Here is a 26,518-nt window from a genome sequence, read left to right as displayed (position 1 = left end):
TTCTTGATGCTTATAAAAGATAGCTCGCGGCATATAAAGGACTGATTCACAATGCAACAGCGAGGACAGTACCGTCTGTGTAACCCTGCATCGTTTCCCGTTGGATTTTCCTTCGTCGTGTCCTTTACGTATGAGCATTGGTCGCTGAGCATACGCAGTGCCTGGTGTCATCGACGGTACCGGAACCATGGAAGAATGCAAACATTATCCTCATCCACAAGAAAGGGGACTCTAAGGACCTTAAAAATTACAGACCAATCAGCTTACTGTCTGTTACGTATAAGGTATTTACTAAGGTAATTGCTAATAGAATCAGGACAACCTTAGACTGCAATCAAGCAAAGGATCAAGCAGTGTTTCGGAAACGGTACTCTACTATCGATCATATCCATACCATCAATCAGGTGATAGAAAAATGCTCGGAATATAACCAGCCCTTATACATAGCATTCATTCATTACGAAAAAGCATTTGACTCAGTTGAAACCTCGGCGGTGATGCAGGCATTGCGAAATCAGGGGGTAGACGAGCCGTACGTGAAAGTGCTGGAAGATATATACAGTGGCTGCACAGCAACCATAGTTCTGCATAAAGAAAGTAACAAAATTCCCATAAAGAAAGGTGTTAGGCAAGGAGACACAATCTCCCCAGTACTATTCACAGCTTGCTTAGAGGAAGTATTCAGAGACTTGGAATGGGAGCAGTTAGGGATAAGGGTAGATGGAGAATACCTCAGTAATCTGCGAGTTGCTGATGACGTTGCCCTGCTAAGCAACTCAGGAGATGAACTACACATAATGATTGATGACCTAGACAGGAAAAGTAGAAAGGTAGGCTTGAAAATCAATATGCAGAAGACTAAGGTAATGTTCAACAGCCTCGGGAAGGAACAGCAGTTTACATTATAGTAGCGAAGCACTGGAAGTAGTAGGCGAATATGTCTACTTAGGACAGGTAGTAACCGCATATCCGGACCATGAAAAGGAAATAACAAGAAGAATAAGATTGGGATGGAGCGCATTTGGTAAGCACTCGCAGATTATGTCTAGCAGCTTACCGGTATCGCTAAAGAGGAAAGTATATAACTGTTGTATCTTACCTGTACTCACCTATGGCGCTGAAACGTGGAGGCTAACCAAGAGAGTTCTACTTAAGTTGAGGACAACCCAGAGGGCTATGGAACGAAAAATGGTAGGGGTAACATTAAGAGATAGGAAGCGCGCAGAGTGGGTAAGAGAAATAACTCAAGTTACCGACATTCTAGTGGAAATTAAGAAGAAATGGACATGGGCAGGACATGTAGTGCGAAGAGAGGATAACCGATGGTCGCTTAGGGTAACAAACAGGATTCCAAGGGAAGGAAAGCGTAGCAGGGGGCGGCAGAAAGTTAGGTGGGCGGATGAGATTAAGAAGTTCGCAGGGGTCAAGTGGATGCAGCTAGCACAGAACCGGGTAAGTGGAAAAATATGGGAGAGGCCTTCGCCCTGCAGTGGGTATAGTCAGGCTGATGATGATGATGATGATGATGATTGGTCGCTGATATATATTGATCAGCGCTGGCTGTGTCGCAGTGTTTGTCGCTATGTTTTATCATTGTACCTGTGTGGTTGATACAGTGAAGCACAAATGTATATGAGCCGTATTTGTTCGGAACCGCATTACGAATTTTGTGGTTACGCCAGCACAAAGTATTTGGCCAAACGTTTTAAGCAAGAAATAAGCTAAACTTGTTTTTTTGGGGAGTTCCTGGTTTGCTCCTTCCCTGTGCTGTATTCTTTGCCAGCCACCTTTGTTACGCTGCCGACGGCATGCGAACAATGTAACTCGAGTACATTTCTATGGCAGTTGCTGGCAAGCGCTGAAAGCGCCCTCTCCTTTCCCTCTTGTAAATACAGCAGGCTGGATGCAGAAAAATACTGCTGTAAAATACGCAGAAACAGCGCACGCACGCACGCACGCACGCACTGTGAGCCCAGCTATAACTTGAAGGGCTAAAATATGGAGGCCGGCCGGTTCCCCGCCGTGGTGGTGCAGTTGTGAAGATGCCCGACCCCTGTGCCAAAGTACCAGGGTTCGATCCCAACCTGATATTTTTTGCATTCTTCTGTTTGCTTTAAGGCTGTCAAAGCTTTACTGGTTCATGCTCTTTTTCGTATTTGCTTTCTTTTGAGGATACAAAGTGTGCATGCGTAACATGCTTCATGAAAGCAAAGCTTGAAACTAGCTTGGTGCTGTTATATGATTCTTGCTAGCTTTTTAGCTAAACCTGTTTGGGTATGTTGCTCACAGTTGTCACAAATGAATATTTTTCGTGGTCTGTTCAGTGCTTTAAACACGAGCTATAATTTGCTGTTTTATTGCAACACTACCTGCTATTTCTAGTTGAGATGAAATTGAGTCAACCTTTGCTATAATAGCTCAATGATAGACATGGCTGATTGAAATGACACATAGTAATTACCATTCAATATTCAATCCGAAAGGTGTAGGTGCTTCCAGCATTATTAATTTTTAATGTTCTTTATTATACTTGCATTATAATAACGTAGAAAGCATGCACTAAAATTTTAGGGAAGGAACCAATTCATTTGATAAGAGGTATGGTTCAGGCTATTTGCCTTCCACTCTCCCTTCATAATATAGCTGACTGCACTGTGCATATGTGTGTGGGTCGATACTGACAATCAGTTACTGGTTAATTATACGTCACTTGTTACTAAGACTGCCTCAGTACATGTACACATAATATTTCTGTAATTAAATGAGAATATTTACTTGGCTCAAAGCGACATATACACAAAAATCCACTTTCTTGCCAGCCATCAAGATTTGCAATTAACTTGCCAACTAATTTTATTAACAACCACAATAAATGCACTCGTTAACCCTAGAGTCAAACAGTTACTTAGAGTAACACCATGAAGTAATATTTAGATACTTAACTTTTTTGGAGAACATTTTTTGTTTAATTGTTTTTGTGTGTTTTTGAGTTCTACAAACATGAGTGGACTTGTTGCAGAAGGGGTAGGCTGCAAGACGGAGGGAAGTATCAGTGCAGCTGCCCTTTTATGAGTATCAAATAATAATGTATTGTAACGTATAAAACGAATGCCTATACAGCCTGCTATGAAAGCGTTCTTTTTTAAATTGCATGTTGGGGTTCTGCCTGGGAAGGCATGGATGGCGGAAAAAGAAATTCTTCTGCCATGGTGTGTGAACTGTTTTTTGTGAAGGAAGCCATAGGCGGCCTAACACGCATTTAGAGGTATTTGTGATCGGGTTTGTTTGTTTGTTTGTTTGTTTTGGGGGGGTGGGAGGGGATGTTCTACCGTGAACTTTGCTCAATATGTCCCTTTAAACCCCCCTGGAATTTGTGTCTTTGGGTTTTAGCTGTGGAAAATGACGACAAAATATGATAATGCTATTAAGCTTGCATAGCACGTGGAAGCGCCAAATAGCTGTTCGCCATGGTGATCTTTATATCAGACCTGTCCAAGAGTATATTGTCACGTAGTGGTGACAAAGTCGTGGACACCAAAAGAAGACACAGGCTTGATGGTACGAAAATTAACTCTTTATTTGGCTGACTTGCGCCCGTAAAAGAACTATTAAACTCGGCGGCGGCGATAGCAACAAACGTGCTCGTCGATCGTCGAACATATAAATGCCCGTCACACTCGTCAACGCTCGATTTGAAGGCTGCTCAGAACAATCTGGATAACGTCGCAAACTGCTACTAGCACAACCTGGGGCATTGTAACAACATACGCAAGTGATCGGAATCTTCGAGACAGACCTCGGCGCATCGATTGCGACAAAGAAAATGATAACGCGTCGTATCGCGACAGCGAGCATGAACAAACACGGGATACAGAATAGATACGCGTGCCAGAATCAAAGTGTTAAGGCCACATGCCGGCGGCTGGTAAAAAACAACAAATACAGTTTTGAAGGTTTCGCGGCACAACTCCCCCTCCCCCCGCCCTAAAAAACATCGCCTCGATATTCCAAAATAAACAAAGCAACTTAAATAGAAAGATTACAAAGTTTAAACACCGTGGATTGTTTAACGCGCGTAATAAGGCTTCAGACGAACAACATGTAGATTTCAGGGCGCGCGCGTCGTCGTTGTGATGCAGTCGTACCATCGGGAATGACTTCATAGTCCAGTTGTCCGACGCGGCGAAGGATTTTGTATGATCGACGCAGCAGCGTTTCACATAGTCCACGGCGGCGAATTGGAGTCAAAACCCACACTTGGTCTCGTGGGTTGTACTCTGCGTGGCGTCGTCGTAAGTTGTATCGTCGGGTGTCGGTACGTTGTTGGTCTTCAATACGCAGCCGTGTGAGTCGTCTGGCTTTCTCAAGACGACAACGTCGATGAGATCCCGACCAGACTTCAAGTTGACATCGCCGCCCAGTGACGTTACGACGGTGTGCCCCGGCCGCGACCTCAGCACAAGACGAAGCAGAGATCGAACACCGAAGACGACGTGCATGCTAGGACGCGAACAAGCGACCTTGAGGTTGCTGTCGACGGACGCACGGTTACCCTTACAAAAATGAGCATTGACAAAGAGTTGACAGACTGGAAAACTTGTGGAGTCAACAGCTTCCACACAGGTTGTTCACTGTGATCAATAAGTGTTAACTAAATGGATATTTATCTTGAGTCAACAGCGTAGTTTTTGATTAACATTTGTGTAAAGTTTGTTAATCATGTTTTGACCTAAGTAAATACATATAGTTGTTGACTAACATGTGTGCAAATTTTGTCAACTATGGGTTGACTGACTGAAGCATATACGGATGACCTTCAAAATTTCTCAAGGAGACCTTAGTTCATAGCTTGACTCCGTTAGCACTTTTTCTTGCTAGTGATTTTTCTCTTTCTTTCTTTAGTGCATTTTGTCTGCTGATTAGTCTGCTTCCATGTTTATGCCATTTTACCCTTCTGGCACAAAAAATCAAAGACGCGTTGCAAATGATAACAAATGTTTGCGTTTTATTGCATTTTACTTACGAAAACAAATAATAGAATCAGTTTCAATGCGATAGCGTCTTAACAAGTAACTTATCGCTTATTATGCTGAGAGAAAAATTGAGCTCCTGAGAACACAGCTCTATATACTTATGGATGGATGGATGGAATATAGGAGCGTCCCTTTTGAAACGGGGTGGTAGCAGCAGTTATCATGCTCATTTTTCGCCCTATATTGTTACGGACGACAAGGAAGAAGAAGCGGGCAGTGGCGCGGGAAGGAGCGCTCGCGCTAGGCCCGCGAACATTCATTAAACGTCATCTACCATCGCCATCGGTCATGTTCTGTCTCCTGTCTTCATCGGCTTCCCGCTTCGTAACATTTGGTTGGAGGTGCGGCGTACGACATCCCCATCCTCGCCTTGGAGCATCGAGGCCATCTTCAAGCCGGGACCATCACCGAGGGCCTAGGAACATCGCCGAGCAGCTTCGTCCCAGCCCTTCAAGCCCAGACCTGAACAACTACCACCGCCCAGCCCCCAGCCCGGACCTGAAGATAAGGAGAACAGACATACGAATCAGAACCGAGACGAAGGACCCGAAAGACCCGAATGACCCGAAGGAACCGATGGACACGAACACGCAACCCCCGCCCAAGCTGCCCGACGTGACCTCGAGCCATCGGTCCCATGGACTCTGGTGACGGATAGTTGACAGCTCCAAGGGAGGCGGATCTCCCACGCATCAGACATCGTACCGGCAAGCCGTTCTATTCTTCCTTCTTCCTCTTCTTCTTCAAGCATCCAGACACGCCCATCATCATGCCATAACATCATTAACATCGCTAAACTTCCTCGTCCACGATCGGGACGATCGCTCGGTGGCCCCGGGTCATGTTACGGACGACAAGGAAGAAAAAGCGGGCAGTGGCGCGGGAAGGAGCGCTCGCGCAAGGCCCGCGAACATTCATTAAACGTCATCTACCATCGCCATCGGTCATGTTCTGTCTCCTGTCTTCATCGGCTTACCGCTTCGTAACAATATCTTAATTATTGATTTAGATTGGTTAACTAAGCATCATTCCATTTATTAATTTTTTGTTTCTACATCTACATTACTAACATTATGTCACTTCTCTGCTTTTAAGCCACCAATCTTCCAGTCGTTTTTTGCTAGTTTCCACAGCCGGTTTATTCACCCGGCCACTGGTATCTCTAAAGCCCAGAGCTGCAGGAGCAGTGACTGCGCCTGCATCAACTTCCAGATGGATACCATTACATTCAAGTGTAATATGTTCACTGGAGTTACCACATACAGCACATGCGTCATCTTCATTGTTAAATTTCTTTTTGTAGCTGCGTGTTCTAAGGCACCCTGATTTAGCTTCAAAAAGTAGGGCACTGCCTCTTGAGTTATAAAAGAAAGCTTCCTTCCTGATCTGCATTTTCCACTCTTGGTATAATTCCACACTCTGTTTCTTTTCCATCGAATTTACCCAATTTTTACCTTCTGTGTTTTTCACCTGTTGCTTAACGCTCTATATTTCTCCGTCCTTGTGACCACCATACTTACTAGTTAGTTTCCTAGTTCTTTTCCTCCATTGTGAGTCAACGCTTTTTAGGTACAGGTATTTAAATACTTTAGCTGCCCATCTGTTACTGTCCAATTTCCTCAGGCGTTCCTCAAATAATATTTTACTCTGAGCTTCCCGTACTTCGAAAGATGCCCAGCCCATATCTTCCTGTACCGCCTCATTTGTGGTTTTGCCGTGGGCACCAAGTGCTAATCGTCCAACGGATCTCTGATTTATTTCTAATGTCGACTGTACCTCTGATTTTAGGCACAAAACCGCATTTCCGAAAGTAAGTCCGGGCCCCATAATTCCTTTCCAAATACCCCTCAAAACCTCATACCTATTGTATCCCCACAATGCCTTATGCTTCATTATCCCGGCATTCCTTCGCCCTTTGGCCTTAAGTGATTGTTCATGCTTTCCAATGTATGCCAATCCTTCGTTTACCCATACCCCCAGATATTTATATTCTGCTACTCTAGGTATTTCATGGCCTTGTATTTTAAGACCCTGATCAGTTGAGCCGTTGAAAATCATCAGACCCGACTTAACTGCGCTGAACCTGAAGCCTAGAGCGTCCCCTTCGTCTCCGCAATACTTAACTAGAGTTTGCAATTCTTCCAGACTCTCAGCTAGCAGCACAATATCGTCTGCATACATCAAACCGGGGAGGCGCTGCTCTACCGCCTTTCCACCTAATCTATATGACAGGTTAAAACCTAGGTTACGGTCTTGTATCTTGCGTTCCAGGTTTATCATATAAAGCATGAACAGCACCGGTGATAGAGGACAGCCTTGTCTTAATCCTTTGCATACTTTGACATCCTTCGTACTTCTTATCCCTTTCCACGTAATTTCTACTTTGTTATCCCGGTATATTTCCTGTAGGAACTCTATTATCTCATAACCGATACCTTCTTCTTTTGATGTGTTCCACAGGAGTTCCCTGCTTACGTTGTCGTACGCCCCGTTTATGTCCAGGAAGGCCAAATACAAAGGTCTATTTTCCACTCTAGATATTTCGATGCATTGGGTAAGCACGAACAGGCTATCATCTAAGCGCCTACCATTTCTAAAGCCGTTCTGAAGTTCTCCGAGTATCTTGTTATTTTCAACCCATGCTTGCACCTTTAATTTCACCGCCTGCATGGCTAACCTGTACGCATGCATACGCCGTCTAGCGCCGCCTAGCGGAGAATTTATTATCACGTGATTGACATATACGATGCATCGTTCCCGATAGATATCATCACGACAAATCGTTTGGTACCACTCCCGTTTGTTTACAGCTGACCGTTACATAGTTATGTCCCCCTTGGTAAACGTCCCAAATCAAAATCGGATTTGTTTGAGGAGTTTCGGCGGTCCAGGATTCGGTTGCTAATATGATATGTTTACGTTTTAATAAGTAATTCGAAGTATTCAATCTGTAGGCTTTATGTAAATGTAATTTTATTTGTATAGCACAAACCATAGGGTTATACTTTCGAACCAAATTCAGTATACAACTTTTCGGGCTAATGTGGTTCATGTGGTAGGAGTCAGGCTGCACCAACAGACTGCAACTGAAGCTCCTAATCCAGTGAAGGCCTTCACTGACGGTTGATGCTTCACGCGACACTTCCGGATGTCAATCCCCCTTCACATCTGACAACGGCAGTAATCCCGTAGTCGCTGGTATGGCGGTGCAGCGTGTGGTTTTCTTACTCTGCAATGAGACCTTTCTGGCGTCGCATTATTCCAATAAATGTTCTAGTCAGACCTGCCTCATACGAATTAAATCATTTACATATACGTCACTTGGTTACTACTGTACAATAGCTGACGTAGGATGCTTTTCCAGCAAGGTTGACATTTTATGTGCAGTCAACAACTATGATACAACTTGTAAACTCTACAACAATAACACACTCAGTCAACAACTTGAATGTTAATCGCAGAATTAGTGCTGTGTTGACAACTGTGCTAAGTCAACCACTTCAATATAATTTGTCAGTCAACAACATCAGTACACCCAGTCAACAATTCGGAGTACCACGTACTATTTAAAAGGTGTGGACTGGATATCAACAACATTTGTGTGTCTTTTTTGTGAGACATTTATTGATTGCCTTTACGTAAGTAAACAACTGGAACACATACTTTACACAGTCATTTTTGTAAGGGTACCGCCCTAGTGGACACCAGTGCCGACTACTCTGTCATCAGTGGAGCTTTCACCGCCCAGCTCAAGAAAGTGACGACCACTTGGGACGGCGCGCTAATCTGTACCGCTGGTGGTAACCTTATTACGCCGTCTGGGCGATGCACCGCAAGGGTTACAGTACAGAACCCCCAACACCCAGCCGACAACAGAAGCAATGTATGTTCACAAATTAAGTCTATAGTGCTAAGTGCTGTTACGCCAGCGGAAACTGAAAAACTAATACAGCAGTTAAAGCCAAATGCGGCAAGTGGTTATGATGACATACAAGCCTCGACCGTGAAATATGTTTCGTCTGAGATTAGCCCTGTATTGTCACATTTAATAAATGTATCTATTTCAACTGGCATATTTCCAGATCAGCTTAAAATAGCTAAAGTGGTACCTATACACAAAGGAGGAACGCGAAATGAGTTCACAAATTACAGACCAATTTCAGTCTTACCGGTATTTTCAAAGGTATACGAAAAGGCTATAAATAATTGTTTGACTGGGTTCATCCAGAAACACAAGATAATCTCACCCTTTCAGTTCGGGTTTCAAAAGAACAAGACGCCCGAAGAGGCCCTGCTTAAAGTAAAATCATTAATTATAAAAAATATTGAAACAAGAATGTACACTCTGGGAATCTTTCTTGATTTAAGAAAGGCCTTCGATTCAGTTAACCATGAAACTTTGCTTTATAAGCTCCACAGGTATGGAATACGAGGCGTTGCATCAGACCTCATTAAAAGCTATTTATCAGACAGACACCAATTCGTAAATCTCAATGGAGAGCGCTCAGAAAATCTAGAAATAAAACTTGGAGTACCCCAAGGTTCCATACTAGGTCCCACACTATTTTTGTTGTATATAAATGATATAACTGAGGTTAAACACACACCTGAAATAACCATCTTTGCTGATGACACTAGTATATTTTTCACGGGCAAAAATGTGCAGGGGATCGAAAAGGAAGCCAATCTTTACCTATCCCAGCTGTCTATCTGGCTCGAGAACAATAGTTTGCAGCTGAACACGCACAAAACAAAGTTTATACTATTCAAACCAGTTAACAAAGTTTCTAAAGAAAACATTACACTTAAATACAGAATGGAATATATTGATCAGGTGTCCACACAAAAATTTTTAGGTGTCTGGTTTAACGAAGATTTATCCTGGACTCCGCATATTAATCACCTTCTAACCGATCTTTCCCGTGCTGTAGGTTGTATTAGCCGTATAGCTCCTCTTATCCCTCTCTGGCTTAAAAAAACTTTGTATTACACATTATTTTACTCGCGTCTACTTTATGCAATATTAGTCTGGGGTACCACGACGAAAGGAAATTACGATAGGCTGCTTGTACTGCAGAAGCGCATTCTACGTCTATTTGAAAACTACAAATGTAAAATAAGTGACTTGCCAACCCAGCCACTCTTCCTAAAATATGATTTATTACCAGCCAACAAGGTATATTACTTTAAACTGATGCAAATCATCCATAAAAGAAAGCTGTACACAAGGTACACAGATATATCTCCACATTATAGCTTTCGAACCCTTGTACATAAAACAAAAAAAGCCAGAACCAATTATGGCAAACAGGATCTTGAATATCAAGCAGTAAAATTACTAAACCTTCATGAACACAGGATTGATCTTACGTTACCATTTAATTCCTTCAAATCAGCATATAAAGCATTCCTAAAGACCACGGAATATATTTACTGAATATAGGTGCACCCATGTGAATCCAAATGATCAGTTTTCGTTTTTCTTGATTTTTTTTTCCTTACAGTCTATGTCGTCATGTTATTTCCTGTCAAATACAGATCCATATTTTTATTTTTTTTTGTTCTCATGTTCGCGCTGTCACATATTCTCTTATGTGTTTGTTTCGCTCCAAAGTGGTGTTATACTGTAAACTGCATTGTGTGTTCCTATGTAACTTGTATATCTATTTTTGTTTTTTTTTAATTTGCTGTATTGTTAATCAGAACATTTCCCTTTGTATGCGTCGTAACGTGTTGCCTGTTGCGAGCTGCACATGGGAGACGAGGCCTTGTCAGGTTACACGCCTTTTGCCTCGTCTTCCACTTTCACTTGAAAGGAAAATAAAGTGAACTGAACTGAACTGAACTAAATGGACGTACCTACCCTACCAGCTTCGTCGTCTTACAACACTGTTTCCGCGATGTTACTCTGGCCATGGATTTTCTGAACAAAAATCAAGCGATCATCGACCTCCGATCCAAACTCGTGAAGCTCTCGACCGACAAAGCCATACCTGCTACAAGAACTTCGACGCATCACGTCGCTCTTAACGTTCTCGACGGAGAATTGACCGTACCGCCCCGATCCAACGTCATCGTCCCTGTGGTTACAACAGAAGTTGAAATTACGGAAGGGGTTATCGAAGGAAACATTCAGTTGTTACTGGATAGAGGACTTGGCATCGCAAGAGTCATCGTCCATTCCCTTCATGGACAAGCTGATATGCTCGTCACGAACTTCACCGACGAATACTGGCACCTGAACAAGGGCATGACGATTGCTTTCCTTGACGAGCTAGCGGACACCCGAAAAGTCTTCTCTCTCTCCAGCCACCTTGAAGACGATGCACCCAACCAAGCCAAGCAGCCCGATTTCGACATTAACCTAGCGCCCCCCCCCCCCCCCCCCCTAGACAGACAAGACCGGATTCGCACTCTTCTTAAAAACTACAGCGAGTGCTTTTCTTCAGCGTCGAAGGTGCGGCAAACTCGGTTGCCAAAGAATCGCATCATCCCGGACGAAAATGCTCGACCGCTAAGTCAAAGCCCCTACCGTGATTCGTCGCGAGAACGTCAGCCATACGCGATTAAGTTGAGGAAATACTGCACGATGACGTGATCCAGCCTTCCAACAGCCCCTGGGCGGCACCAGTCGTTTTGGTGAAGACGAAAGACGGCACACTTCGCTTCTGTGTTGATTACCGCCGCTTGAATTGCATAACTAAGAAGGAACTCTACCCGCTTCCCCCGCATCGGCGGCACTCTGGACCGGCTCTGTAACGCTAAGTACTTCTCGTCGATGGACCTGAAGAGCGGTTACTGCAAATTTAGGTTGACAAAAGAGACTTCGAGAAGACGGCGTTGACAACACCGGATGGCCTCTTCGAATTCAAGGTAATGGCATTTTGCTTGCACCCCGCACCTCCACCAGATGTCACGTAGTGGTGACAAGGCCGTAGACACCAAAAGAAGACACAGGCTTAATAGTACAGAAATTATTGGGCTGACTTACGTCCACAAAAGAACTAAGCAACTCGGCGGCGGCGATAGAAACAAACGTGCTGGTCGATCGTCCAACAAACAAATGCCCGTCACACTCGTCAACACTCGATTTAAAGGCTGCTCAGAACAATCTGGATAACGTCGCAAACTGCGACTAGCACAACCGGGAACATTGCAGAAACATACGCAAGTGATCGCAATCTTCGGTGCATCATTTGCGGCAAAGAAAATGATAACGCGTCGTATCGCGACCGCGAGCATGAACAAACACGGGAACAGAATAGATACGCGTACCAGAATCACAGTGATAAGGCCGCATGCCGGCGGCGGTTAAAAAACAACAAATACAGTTTTGAAGGTTTCGCGGCAATATTGAGGGTTGTGTCCAACCGATAATTGATGTTTTGAAAGCTAAGTCATGTGTACCTGAGCTTTTCAATGTATTTGAATGTTTGATAATTAGAGGTATTGTATGTAAACTGGATCTCGGCCAGTCTGCAGTGTTTGTCAGCCCGGCAATAATGGCAAAAAACGGTGTTTTGATAGGGATTTTAAGGCTCTTGAACCTGTGCAGCTCTGCTTTAGTACATGCATTGTCTGCTGTACATTGCTAGTTTGCTGTTCATTTCATTACATAAAGGTCATCCTAAAGCTTTAGATAAGCCTGCAAAACTATTCTGTGTGTTTGCATTGTGTTCACCACAACGCACACACAACACACACACACGCTACTGTGCATCATTTACGAAAACAAGAGTAGCAAAATCACATGTTTGCACATTTACCTGGTTTAAAGATAGGATACAAGTCACGACCCCCATAGGTCCATAAGAATAGACCATAGGTGATAGAAACGATATAACCAGTGCCTATACGTAGGAGTCATTGACTACGAGACAGCATTTGATTCGGTCGAAACCTTAGCGATCATGCAGGCATTGTGACATCAAGATGCCGGTGAGCCATATGTGAATGTACTGGAATATATCTATAGTGGCTGGGCAACAAGCGTAGTTCTGCATTATTAAAGGGATAAAATTCTAATTAAGAAAGGTGCTAGGCAAGCAGACACGATCTCCCCAGTGCTATTTACTGCTTGCTTAGAGAGTGTATTCAAAAGTATGGAATAGGAGCAGTTAGGCATGAGGGTCGATGTAGAATATCTCAGTAATCTGTGATTGGCTAATGGCATTGCCTTGTTAAGTAACTCAGGGGACCAACTGCAACTAATGATAAATGATGAAAAGGAGATGCAGTAAGGTAGTCCTAAAGATTAATGTGCAGAAGACTAAGGTAATGCTGAACAGCCTGAGGAACAGCCGTTTAAAATTGGCAGCGAAGCATTGTAAGTGGTAGGTGAATACGTCTACTTAGGAAAGGTAGTGACTGCAGATCGGGACCACCAAAGCGAAATAACTAAGGGTATAAGATTGGGAAGGAGCGCATTTGGAAGGTACTCACTCAGGATGAAAGTGTATAACAGTGGCATCCTACCGGTACTGACCTATGGGGCTCAAACACAGAGGTTAACAAAACAGGTTCTACTTAAGTTGAGGACAACGCAGAGGGCCATAGAACAGAAAATGGTAGATGTAACGTTAAGAGGTACGAAGCGTGCAGAGTGGGTTAGAAAAATAACGCAAGTTACTGGTATTCTAGTAGAAATTAAGAAGAACAAATGGGCATGGGCAGGAAATGTAGTTCGAAGAGAAGTTAACCGATGGTCTCTTAAGAGTAACCAGTTGGATTCAAAGGGAAGGTAAAAGTAGCAGGGTACGGCAGACAATTAGGTGGGCGGATGAGATTAAAAAATTCGCAGTAGTCAAGTGGATGCAGCTAGCACATGACCGGGTTAATTATAAGAAAATGGGAGAGCGCTTCGCTCTGCAGGGGTATACTCCGGAATATGATCATGATGATTCACTTGTTTTCTTACGTACACCAACACGTGAATGTCTTTGCCAACAATCTTTTCATCTCTAAAATACCAATTTTTTTATATTGGTGGCATAGTGGGACCACTGCGAGTAGTCCAATGTTTATTACTCTGGCCAGTATCCCATGCTTTGTACGATGGATGGCTGCGCGTGATCAGCCAGCTCGTCGCTTAAGCACAGGAAACATCAACGAGCAGAAAAGACGCGCTTCCGCGGAATAGCCAGTCTTGCGGCTGATGGAGCGCTGACTCGCCTCGGCGGAGCTGCATTTACATCACAAAGGTGACGGTCACTTGGTCAACCGTTCCGGCCCGTCAAGCGGCTCACTGGCATGCGCATTCATTGCCCCCGGGAAAAGTGCTCTTTCAATTAATAGACGGGTTCAGCTGCTCGTATATCGCCATCCATGAAAGCGCCGTTTACTAGCCAGGTCATAGGCGTACAAGCCATTTGTGACCAAGGAATAGGACGGCCTGTCGGGAGAGCAGCAGGTCCAAAACATGCAATTTTACTTTCAACGACCGCCACGGAAATGGCTAACCGTGGCGGCGAATATTCATGCGTTTGTTCGAAAGCCCCTGAAATTTTGTGTCTCGTTGAATCCAAGCACCTTCAGAGGTGTTTCGCAAGAAAGAGAGGCGGTCACCAAGGGCTGAATTTCGGGGTGACCACAAACACCTCTTCGTGCGAGAATTTTTTTTTATTTTTATTTTTATTTAGTACATACTGCAGACCCTTTTCAGGGTCCAAGCAGGACAGGCATATATTGTAACAAAACTCAGAAGATACAGAACACAATCAAAAGAAGCATGCATAAAAATGAACAGGCAAATTTTGCGAAACTATGACAGTGCCATAACATGGTTCCAATCGGATATTGTCCGCGGGAAAAATGAATATTTAAAACAATCAGTCTTCGCAAAATACGGTGTCAATGATTGAATGTGATGATGTCGGGTATGCCGTGTGGATAAAGGGGATATGTACTGTGAAGGATCCAAAGCTAACTTATGGTTAAGTAAAGAATAAAGAAACTCAAGGCGATATTTTCCTCTTCGCGTTTCAAGGGATTCAATATTGTTAGTCGCCATGATATCAGTGGGGGAGTCGGTGATTTTAAATTTCGAATAGATAAACCTAACAACTTTTCTTTGAACCCTTTCTAATTTATAGATGTTAATCTTAGTAAATGGGTCCCATACAACCGAAGCATACTCAAGCTTTGGCCTGATATAAGTGTTATACGTTAGCAGTTTTACGTGAGAAGGAGAATTTCTTAGTTTATGCCTCAGAAAAAATAGCTTTTTAAATGCAGAGGAGCATATGTTATCTATATGTGAGTTCCAGGAAAGATTGCTTGTTATTGTTACACCTAGATATTTGTAACTATTAACCTGCTTTAGTGTTGATGATCCAAGGGTATACGCATGGTTAATCGGGTTCTTTTTATGTGTTATTTGCATCGAAACTGTTTTTTCAGTGTTAAGAACCATGGAAAACTCACTGCACCAGTCAAGAACATTTTCTAGACACCGGTCAAGTTCATTTTGATCGTTAGTACACGTAATTTGACGGAATACAACACAATCATCTGCAAACAAGCGAATATGCGTTCCTGGAGTAACCACATTGACAATATCATTTATATAAATCTGAAAAAGCAAAGGTCCCAAGACGCTTCCCTGGGGCACCCCAGAGGTGACTGGGAGACAACTGGAGCTGCACCCATCGACTGAAACAAATTGCACTCTATTCGTGAGGTAATCTGCAATCCATGATATTAAAATGTCTGGAAGATTAATATTTTTTAGTTTTTGAATGAGCTTTCCGTGGTGAACTTTATCAAATGCTTTGCTAAAATCCATAAATATGGTGTCTATTTGACCATTCATATCCAGTGTTTTAGCAAAAGTATGTACTATTGTAACTAATTGTGTTATTGTAGAATAGCCCTTTCTAAACCCATGCTGACAGTCGCTTAATACGGAGTGTTCTTCAAGAAATTTGTTAATATGTTTAGCAATAATGTGTTCGAGCATTTTACAGCATGCAGAAGTTAAAGAAATAGGACGATAATTTTGTAATAATGTGCAGTCGCCTTTTTTAAAGATCGGAACAACTCGAGCAGTCTTCCATTCAACCGGAAGTTTTGATGACAAGAGAGATTTTTTAAACAACACAAAAAGAAACTTCGCAATTATTTCGGCATAGCGTCGCAAAAATACATTGGGTAAATTATCAGGACCAGAAGAAGTTTTAGGCTTCAATTCTAAAAGCAAAGCAAATACACCAGGGAGGCTAACAAAGTCCACCTCCGATACAGGAAAATATGACGCTCTTTGTACACATTGTGTACCTGCTTCAGAGAATACGCTGTGAAAAAAAGAATTAAAATTACGTGCAATGTCAATCGGATCGGTCAGTGTATCTCCCTCCGATGTTATTTTTGAGATATGTTTCTTTCTATCACTCAGGAAGTTCCAAAATTTACTTGGGTCATTTTTAACAAAATTGGGTAACGTTGTGTTAAAGTACAAATCCTTTGACTCACGAACCGCACGTTCAAGATTATTTTTAAGCGTTTCAATCGGACATAACTGGCGGTTCTTTTTCTTATATCTTTTTAGTTTTCGCTTCAGTTGAATAATCTTCCGCGTCATCCAAGGTGTGCGTTTGTGAACTTTTTTGCATTTATTTGGAACGAAGGTATTTAGACAGTATTGACACATTTCGACGAATCGCTCCCACAGCTTGCAGACATCATTTTCATCGAAACTAGATAAACAAGTTTCCATATGTTCAATCACTGCGGCATCATCAGCCCTAGAATAATCCTTGAAAGATCGTACGTGACTGACTTTTTTGTTGAGGGAAGGGAACTTAACTAAATCTATCGACACGCTTACCAGGTGATGGTCTGAAATGCCTGTTTCAACTGACACAGTATGCATAGAATATTGACGGCTAGCAAAAACTAGGTCTAGTATAGAGGAAGATGTACCTTGTACACGAGTAGGTTGATTTACAATTTGAGCTAAATCATGAGTAAGCATGATATCAAACATAACGTCTGCACTGCTCCCAGATTTAGTACCGCCCTGGAAACGATCCCAGCACACATCTGGCAGATTGAAGTCACCTATTAATAGTATTTTGCTATTTCGGAAATAAGACAGGTGATGCTGTAGCTTAATAAGATAGTCGGGTGTGGCATCTGGTGGCCTGTAGCAAGCGTACAGGATAAAAGAATGACCCCAGCAAGAAATTTTCATGCAAAGGCATTCAAGGTCAGCAACGTCATATACGAGGTCGCATTCTACAGAGTCTTTCAAGAGAACGGCTACGCCGCCACCCCTTGAGGTCCTATCCTTGCGAACGACTTTATAATGAGGAGGAAATACCAGGTCATCTGCTAAGTCGTCACGTAACCAAGTTTCCGTCAGGACTGATATGTGTGGGTCGAACTGCAGCAGTTTAATTTCAAGCGAGTCTTTCTTGTTTGCAACGCTGCGTGCGTTAATGTTAACTATTCTCAAGCATTTTGTACTACATTGGCCCGTGTTACTATGGCAAAACAAGTTATCTGTGTTAGTGAAGAAAGAAGCTGAGTTAAATGAACTGCTCAGTTTTTCGGTGAGCGGTTTCGCAGCTGCGAGCAACTTCGCGTCACGGGCCGATTTGCGGTGACCTCGTCGTTTTTTTGAACCCTCACTTTATCATTTTTTTCGCAGTCCCATACGTAAGGGATATTATTGATATATAACTTATCAAAAACCAAGGAAACCCGTTCTTTTTTATCTCGATTCAGCTTCGCGCTGTCCCATAGTTTCTTTCTTAGTTCACGAACTTTCTTTGAAAAGTCTTCGCCAATTGAATAATCTTTTCCCTTTAGTTTCTTTCCGTTCTTGAGTATCGCAGTTTTATGTCTAATGTCTAAAAGCTTTATGATTACAGGACGTGTTTTGTCAATTGCCGGCTTACCTAACCTATGTATCCGCTCAATAGGGACAGGGTTGAGTCCTAAAATATCATGAAAAATATCTTTGTTTACGGTTTCTTCAAGTGATTCATTTGTTTCCTCTTCAGTTTCCGGGATACCATAAATGATCAAATTTGACCTCCTACTATAATTCTCAAGCTGCTCAACCCTTGCTTCAAGCCTTTCGATCGTTGTACTCATACAACTAACCTGTTCTTGGCAGAACGTTACTTGGCTTTCAAGCCTGGACAGGGCATCTAATTTGTTCTCTATATTCAGTAATCTATTCTCTTTTATATCCTTTATGTCAACTGCGATTTCATTAAGTTGTTGCAAAATTAGGGTCATGTCAGGGCCGGGGTTTGATTCAATGTCACCTGCTAACAATAATAATTTCCTCAGACAAAATGTAAAAACCTCTAGCAAGCAGCAAAGCCGAGGGCACGGCAGCACCAACAGGAATAGGTCATTAGAACGGAAGCATTTTCCGTACTTTTTGCTCACCTGCACAAGGTAGACAAACGGATTAGTGCTCCGCATTCTGTCGATGCTGCCATGCCCAGTGGCTGCGAAACAAGCGGGAGTCCCATTTATAGCTTGAGTGCACTGTGATGCCCCCTGCAGTCCAGGTTCCTGGCAATCAGCACGTGTTGCCGAAAAACGATGATACAGACACCAAGATTCCAATGCTGGTGGGCGTATTTCTTGATCGATGTCTTGATGCGTTGAAAGATGGACATGCGCAGAGAGGTTCAGCACGCTGATGTCCGGACAGCCACCGTTGAAACATCCGAGAAGGCCACATAGCTGCACAAGGTAGACAAACGGATTAGTGCTCCGCATTCTGTCGATGCTGCCATGCCCAGTGGCTGCGAAACAAGCGGGAGTCCCATTTATAGCTTGAGTGCACTGCGATGCCCCCTGCAGTCCAGGTTCCTGGCAATCAGCACGTGTTGCCAAAAAACGATGATACAGACACCAAGATTCCAATGCTGGTGGGCGTATTTCTTGATCGATGTCTTGATGCGTTGAAAGATGGACATGCGCAGAGAGGTTCAGCACGCTGATGTCCGGACAGCCACCGTTGAAACATCCGAGAAGGCCACATAGCTGCACAAGGTAGACAAACGGATTAGTGCTCCGCATTCTGTCGATGCTGCCATGCCCAGTGGCTGCGAAACAAGCGGGAGTCCCATTTATAGCTTGAGTGCACTGTGATGCCCCCTGCAGTCCAGGTTCCTGGCAATCAGCACGTGTTGCCGAAAAACGATGATACAGACACCAAGATTCCAATGCTGGTGGGCGTATTTCTTGATCGATGTCTTGATGCGTTGAAAGATGGACATGCGCAGAGAGGTTCAGCACGCTGATGTCCGGACAGCCACCGTTGAAACATCCGAGAAGGCCACATAGCTGCACAAGGTAGACAAAAGGATTAGTGCTCCGCATTCTGTCGATGCTGCCATGCCCAGTGGCACATTTGTCACATGTCACGAATGTCACATTTTCGGGGAAATGTGACATTCGTTATTTCAAGGCCCTCAAAAATATATGGATGCAGTTATAGTATTACACAGGGCAGCGGTTTCAGACCATGAAATGGTTTAAGTCTGATCTTATTAATGTTAATGCGTATAAAATGCAACTGGTATTTTTTTATAATCTATAGATGAATTCATTTTTCCTGTTCATTTACATACTTCCACCCGTTTTCATCGCAACCCTGATCCAGTTACTTATACATCATTGGTCAACTATGTTGGCCTCATCTTCGACAGAGATCGGTCTTGGAATTCTTTTCTTTCCTATGCCAAATCCTTCGGCGTCGTGCCACGTGTAGTGTATACTTTTAGATTTGTATTCCTTATTCCTTTCTTAAATGTATTACACATGATTTTGTGTCTAAAATGCTTAGCAGCAATGTATCCTAAGGGAGAAAAGCTCAAACAATTTTCCTCTTTTCTCTTGGCAGTGCACTTGTTAAAATAGTCCCTGAAGCTTGATGCTTAGATATGACATCACTGTTTATGGCTAATGTATGGTCCGCGACAACTGTGGGTGAATCCTAAGTTCAATTCTAAAAAAAAAAAAAAGAAAACTTTGCATTGATTTGTCCTTCGACCGTGGCCTTGATATATTTAGAGGAATGACGCTCCCCAACTTTAAGCTCATTTACCGGAAACAGTTGTACTAAAACAATTTTCGTAATGTCAATATAACATACCTTACGTGCCAGCAAGAGATTAAAGCTGAAAATTCTCCGCCGTGCAAGACGGCACACAAACACTGCAGTATAATGTACAGGTGCCGACATAAGTAAGCGGAGCACGCTTTTTTGTTCAAATTAAAATCGAGCGTTTCTGCACAGGAGACAAGGAAAAAATAATTGTTCAATTGAAAGGGCACTGGCGTCTACTACCGGTACATACATCGTCGCTCACTCTAACCCAAGCCATTTCAGAACCACCATTGAAAACTTTTTTTGTTAAATACTGTCAAGCCTACCCCTCATGTAAAACCCCGTACTCCTGGGGTCTTTGAGGTATTGGAAATAAATAAAAAAAAATACCACAACTGCAGTTTCAATTATGCCATGCACGAAAAATGTTATAAGCAAATAGCGTGCTCCGTTTACTTTTGCCCGCAGGGGTACATACCTGCGTGCTAGCGTATTCCGCGCGAAAACGAAACAGCGCTTTGTTGGTACGTCCCTTCTGGTCCACATATAACATCTTCCTTTTTCCCGCCTTTATTCCCCTCACATGACCACCACTCAGTACACATCGCGAGATACTGCAACACGTCCACTTAGCGAGACAAACATTGCCTGGTAAAAAACTCGATAATTCAGAGGAGTGTCACCTCGGGCTGTTATATTGTTTTACAACAGCGCAGCTAGACTGACCGCAATTACTCAGGTTATTTTCTCATTCTGAATTCACGTTCTGCGGCCAAAAAGCAGAACTTTACCACATGCTTGCCAAGAAATGCAAGCCATATCTCGTAAAGAAAACCCAACGTGAGCGGATTGGGATATAGCCCAGCCCTGACCTTGAGGCACAAAAGACCCTGCTTGCGAGAGCTCGGGCAGCGTCTTTAGCCTTTAGGACTCGACCGACCCCGCTCTTAACCCATAAATAAATGTTTTATACTACTACTACTAAGCTTTTATTTATCTTGAACAGGTAATACATTACTTTCACATATTTCGTGTTGAGTTTTGTGACGATAGCCGTGTGATGGATAATTGCGTGTGCCGAAATTCGGCATTAGGGTTGTGCGATGATACGGGAGCCACCGACCTCTCCACAAGTTTGCTTGCTCGTGCCGCCTTTGTCCTAAAACCGAATGCGAAGGAGGGTCGCTGAACGAAACGCTGGAATGCGGGGACGATGTGCTAATGACGACTACTCGGACGCTGTAGCGAGGATGGCGAGGGTTCTGAGAACGGGAAGAAAGAACCCGAGGTGACCAGAAAAGCGGCAGAAGGACGGTGTGGCAGAGAGGAACGAGGGACGTGCTAGACCAGGTCGACCCAACCTCGTCTCACGAGGGACGACTGCCAGAAAATACGAAGACGGCTTGCTAGTCCTATCGGAGCGTATGTGGAGCCCGCGGTGTAAACCGCCATCATCAGCGCTGCCTGCAGCTATGGTCATCATCTCCTCCCTCAAGCACCGGATCACCGTAGTGGCGTCCAGACGCAACCTCAAGACCGTCGAGTGAGCGGGGGCATCCAGCTCTGATTAAATCTGTTACTGGCCCTATTTCGTGTGTGATTCCTGCACTCCACCGCGAAAAGAGCCCTATAACCGGGACATCACAATGGTGACAGCGGTTTTTTCGAGTCTGGCATTGCTCCTAACAGATCCCTTTATCACGGAGAGTATGAAGGATACACGGAATCGGGCCGGTTGGCTGGACTATCATTGAAATGAACGCAAAAGCTGAAGATCGTCATGGCGAATGGGTAAAGTGTATTAGCGTTTAGCCATTTGATCCCTGTGTTTGATGGTACTGGACCTCTTCGCGAATTTCTTAATACCGTAGAACAAGTTGTCAGCATCACTTCTTGCGCCGATAGTCATGTGTTGTGTCTCTGTAAGTGTAGGTATCAGCCGCTGCCATAGAGTATGTGTGGAATGATGCAGCGGCCAGGGAGGCGACAACGTTTTCCAAGCTCAAAGAGGTTATGATCGCGAGGTTTGACATGGAACAGTTGACATTGCGCACCCAGCTGTATATGAATGCCCGACAGATGCCTATCGAAGACATCCGATCCTTCGCAACCCGTGTGCAGAATCTAGCGCAGGAAAATGGCCGATGAACTTGAGGCAAAGGACGAGAAAAGCAAAAACAAGAGAGAATTGCTGCACGATCAAATGAGATCGCAATTTGTGAACAGGCTGAGGGACAGTGTGTGGCAGTTTGTCATGTTACGTGATCCGTCGACGTTTGACGACGCGGGCGCCTGCGCTGTCAAGGAAGAAGCGAACGAAATCCTCAGCGGCGACCTGTCTGAGACACGAGTCGTCGACAGACAATAAAGCCCATCTCGCAGAGATAGAGGAAATAAAACAACGATTAGAGAACATTGAGAGCTTGCTCCCTGACACTCATCGAGTGCTCCATATGGGCAGCGTTATTCACGTAGGGCATGCTTCGTGTGCTGCCGAACTGGTCACTTTGCTCGTAACTGGGCTGAGCGTGTACACTCCGAGAAACAGTCCATTCCAAAAAACGAGTAGGTCGCCCCTCTGACTGCGGGCTGGAAGGGGCTAAAGAAAAGCAATGGGGGGTTTCGGCGAGTAGATCCGCTGCAAACGGGTAGAGGGAGTGCAGAACAAGGAAACAGCGACCTGTGGTGATCCTGTTACAGTAGTACGATATTCGGAGTAAACTAGTCCGGTACTACAGTGTCGCATAATCGGAGGTGAAGCTGAAATGTTAATTGACACGTGCTCTCGCATTTCGCTCATTTTTGAACGGGCCTTCAAGAGGTTGCAAGAGCGATGTCATGACAAAATTACTAGCGCGGTAAGCTCCCATGGGCGCTTTGTAGACATCGCTGGGAGTAAGATCGACATCCACGGCTGTTTCTCTTGCAAAGTTTATTAGGGAACAGAACGTTTTTCGTGACTGTTTTGTCATTGCGGATGGGCCTGCAGTGCCAGTATGCGGAATAATAGGAGAGGACATCATATCGGCCCAGAAAAGTATTATTTAACAACTGAGGGGGCCTTGGATCTACAAGAATGCCAAATTTCTATCAAAAACTGCGGAGCTGACTCCACGAGAGAGGTCTGTCAAGCGCTAGCTGTCCTCGATGATCAGCCCGAACACATATCCGTGAGGTTGACGTGCCCTTGCACTGTACCGGCCTTGTCGCAAATTGTTTGCTGGGCAAGGTTGGCGAAACCCGTAAGCGTAGGCCAGGTTGGCGTCGTTGAGGTTGATGTTTTTTTGGCACATGGATTGATAAGGTCCGCGACTCTAGTGAAGCCAGACGAAAGCTGCCGCGTTCCCGTCCATCTTGCAAACTTCACTAAAGAGGAAATAACTCTGCCTCGAAATAGGATTATTGCTACTTGTCTGTGCGCTGTGGAAGAACCAAAAGACGAAAAAGTGCTTGCAGTCACAGATCATTGCTAGGCATTGACAGATGATAAGATCACGTCTCTTTTTGATGTGTCTCACATAACTGAGGAGGACTTGGCCCAACAGAGGAAGGTAATCAAGGCAAGACAGTGAAGGTTTTTCTCGAGGCAACTTTGACCTCGGGCAAAGTGGGTCAATCAAACACCACATAAACAAACGGGGCGCCTCTCCTCTGTACCAGAGGGCCTACCGCATTCCGTATACGCAGCGCGACGAAATGGCAGAGCAGAGGCTGGATATGCTTAAAGCCGGAATCATAGAACATTCCAAGTCCCCGTGGGGCTCACCTGCACTGTTGGTTGAAATGCCAGATGGGTCATTCCATTTGTAGTTGACTACAGGAAGTTAAGCAGTGTCACCATAGTGGACCCGTATCCGCTGCAAGATATTAAAGAGACCTTGTCACAGTTAGGATCAGCCAAATACTTCTCAATTGTAAATTTGGCCTCTGGCTTCTGGCAAATCGAGATGAATCCTTCTGATGAGAAAAAAAAACTGCGTTTAATACGATTTTAAGTGGACGAGAATGCCCATGGATTAGTAAACAGTCCTGCTGTCTGGCAGCGACCCGCAGACGTTGTTTTCGTAGGGTTGACTGGCCACACGTCACGTGTACTTGGATGACATAATCATCTATAGCTCTACGATCGAGCAGCACATGATAGATATTAAGGCAGTGCTGAGGAGATTGTAAGACGCCGGGCTGAAGTTGAAGCCGAGAAAGTGCCACTTTTTGAAGGCCAAAGTGAAGTACCTCGGGCATAGTGTGTCTGCCAACGGCGTGCAGCCTGATGAGGAGAAATTTGAGGCGATTCTTCGCTTTCACAACCCAAGCGGTGTTAGACAGGTGCGAGAGTTTCTGGTCTTAAAGGGTACTATCGGCGTCATATCGCTAACTTTGCGCAAATGGCTAGGCCATTGACATTGCTAACAGCAAAGCACGCAAATTTCGCATGGACAGCCAAGGCACAAGCTCCTTCGAGAATCTGAAAAGAAAGCTCGTTAAAGCTCCAATCTTCAAGTACCCTGACTTTAGCAAAGAGTTTGTCCTTCAAACCGATGAGTCACAGTGCACGGTTGGAGCAGACCTGTCGCAAAGATTAGAACAAAATGAACATCCGGTGGCAGCTAAAGAAGGCTGAACAAAATTATAGCGCGACAGAAAAAGAATGCTTGGCTATTGTATGGGCGGTCCGCCACTTTTGCTGGTACTTGTATAGTCGCAAGTTTAAAATAGTGAAAGACAGCCAACCGCTTAAGGGATTATGAATATCAGGGATCCAAGCTCGCGACTGGCACACTAGAAACTTCAGCTTCAAGGCTATGACTTTGAAATAGAGCATAGAGCAGGAAAAGTGGACGCAAACGCAGATGCCTTGAGTCGGGTGCGCTCGGAACCAGTCCCTGAAGTAAGGAACGCAGCTTTTATTTCTGTTATTGATGAAGAAAAGTTGGAACAAGAGCCGCAGAAGGATGCGAAACCAAGAAATGAGGGTTGAACTAACTGTCGACGCGGAGTATTCCAGCGGAAACGGATTGAGCGCATCTGGCTTGCTCTTAAAGGTGTGCCCGTACCCGACGCAATGGCCAGGCATGGCTACCAGAGAAAGATACATCGTACCGCGCAGACTGGTTAGAGATATGTTGTGTGCATACCATGAGAACTATATTTCGGTCATTTCGAGGCCAAGAAAATGAAACAAAAATATAATTGAAGTATTTCTGGCCGGAAATGTGAAAGTCGATTGTCGAGTACTGCGCTCAGTGCGAATGCTGCCAGTTACAAAAACACCGAAAAGCAGGAAACGCGCTCCGCTTCAGGAGTTTGGGGAGTTGAGCGCATCTTTTGAGAGAACGGCCATGGATGCTATCGGACCCTTACCTACAACCAGTAATGGGAACATGTACGTGCTAGTGTTCTCCGATCATCTGTCCAAATTCACGGAAGCCGTTCCAATGAGTGGCCAAAGGCGCCAACCGTGGCGAGGAGTTTTGTTGAAAAAGTCGTTTTGGGCCACGGTGTGCCAAACAGTTGCTTACTGACCAAGGCAGCAATTTCACTTCTATGGTTATAACAGAAGTGTGTCAGCTTCTAAAGGTCACAAAGCTAAAACAGCATACAACCCAGAATGTAATGGTGCAGTACAGCGACTGAACCAGACTCTTAGGCAGCTGCTCTCGCACGTTGTGGCACTCGCCCAGAGAGACTGGGATTTGTGGAGCCCGTATATAATTTTCACATGCAACACCACCATCCACGAGAGTACTCATGAGACGCCGTTTTTTCTAATGCATGGCCGAGACCCAAGTATGCTGCAAGAGGCATTTGAGGAGCGTGGGGGTTCCAAGTACTGCGTCATGGACAACTATCAGGCAGAGCAGGCTTTGCGGCTGCAGCTATCTCACGAGATGGCCAAGAAAGCTTTGGCTTCTGGCTCCACGGTCCGGAAAGCGAGACATGACATTAAAGCCGCGGAAGCAGAGTTCAAGGCAGAAGATCGGGTCTTACCCAGTGTTGAGCAAGGTGAAAAGAGGCTGTCACATAAACTGGCACCAAAATGGAAGGGCCCCTACCGCATTGTGGAAAAACTAGGCACCGTAACATTTCGTGTTCGGAGCTGTGAGGGAAGGCACCCAACTTTCACCGTGCATGCGAACAGACTGAAGCGCAACGAAGAAAGGGCTCCTCAAAGTGATTCAGAACAGGACACAATCGAAGCTTGCACACAGAGCACACAGAAGCTTGCGCACCAGCTCAGAGCAGTTGCAATGGCTTAAGGCTACCTGCGGCAACCAGCTCTATAGGTCCCGCAATTGCTCCCGGCATTCTGATACATGTTCAACATTTACCGCCGCAAAATGCTGAAGACGGTCATATTCAACCCATCAGCACTGCCGAGGATGACATGGATAATTCACAAGCCGCAGAC

The 26,518-nt window shown here is 44.4% G+C and overlaps 2 protein-coding genes across 2 annotated transcripts in view; both read right to left on the bottom strand.

The window, feature by feature from the left end:
* Positions 1-26,518, bottom strand: part of ETHR (ecdysis triggering hormone receptor) — a 358,242-nt gene that overhangs the window by 112,961 nt on the left and 218,763 nt on the right. The window lies entirely within an intron of this gene.
* Positions 17,426-19,352, bottom strand: LOC146206839 (uncharacterized). The gene has a single exon (XM_084591605.1). It carries the CDS (start codon positions 19,074-19,076, stop codon positions 17,574-17,576), a length of 1,503 nt encoding a protein of 500 aa, XP_084447731.1. The 5' UTR covers positions 19,077-19,352; the 3' UTR covers positions 17,426-17,573.

Source organism: Amblyomma maculatum, chromosome 1 (assembly GCF_055883805.1).
Source record: "Amblyomma maculatum isolate TAMU_Amacu chromosome 1, ASM5588380v1, whole genome shotgun sequence".
Lineage (NCBI taxonomy): Eukaryota > Metazoa > Arthropoda > Arachnida > Ixodida > Ixodidae > Amblyomma > Amblyomma maculatum.
This window is presented reverse-complemented; position numbering and strand designations above follow the sequence as displayed.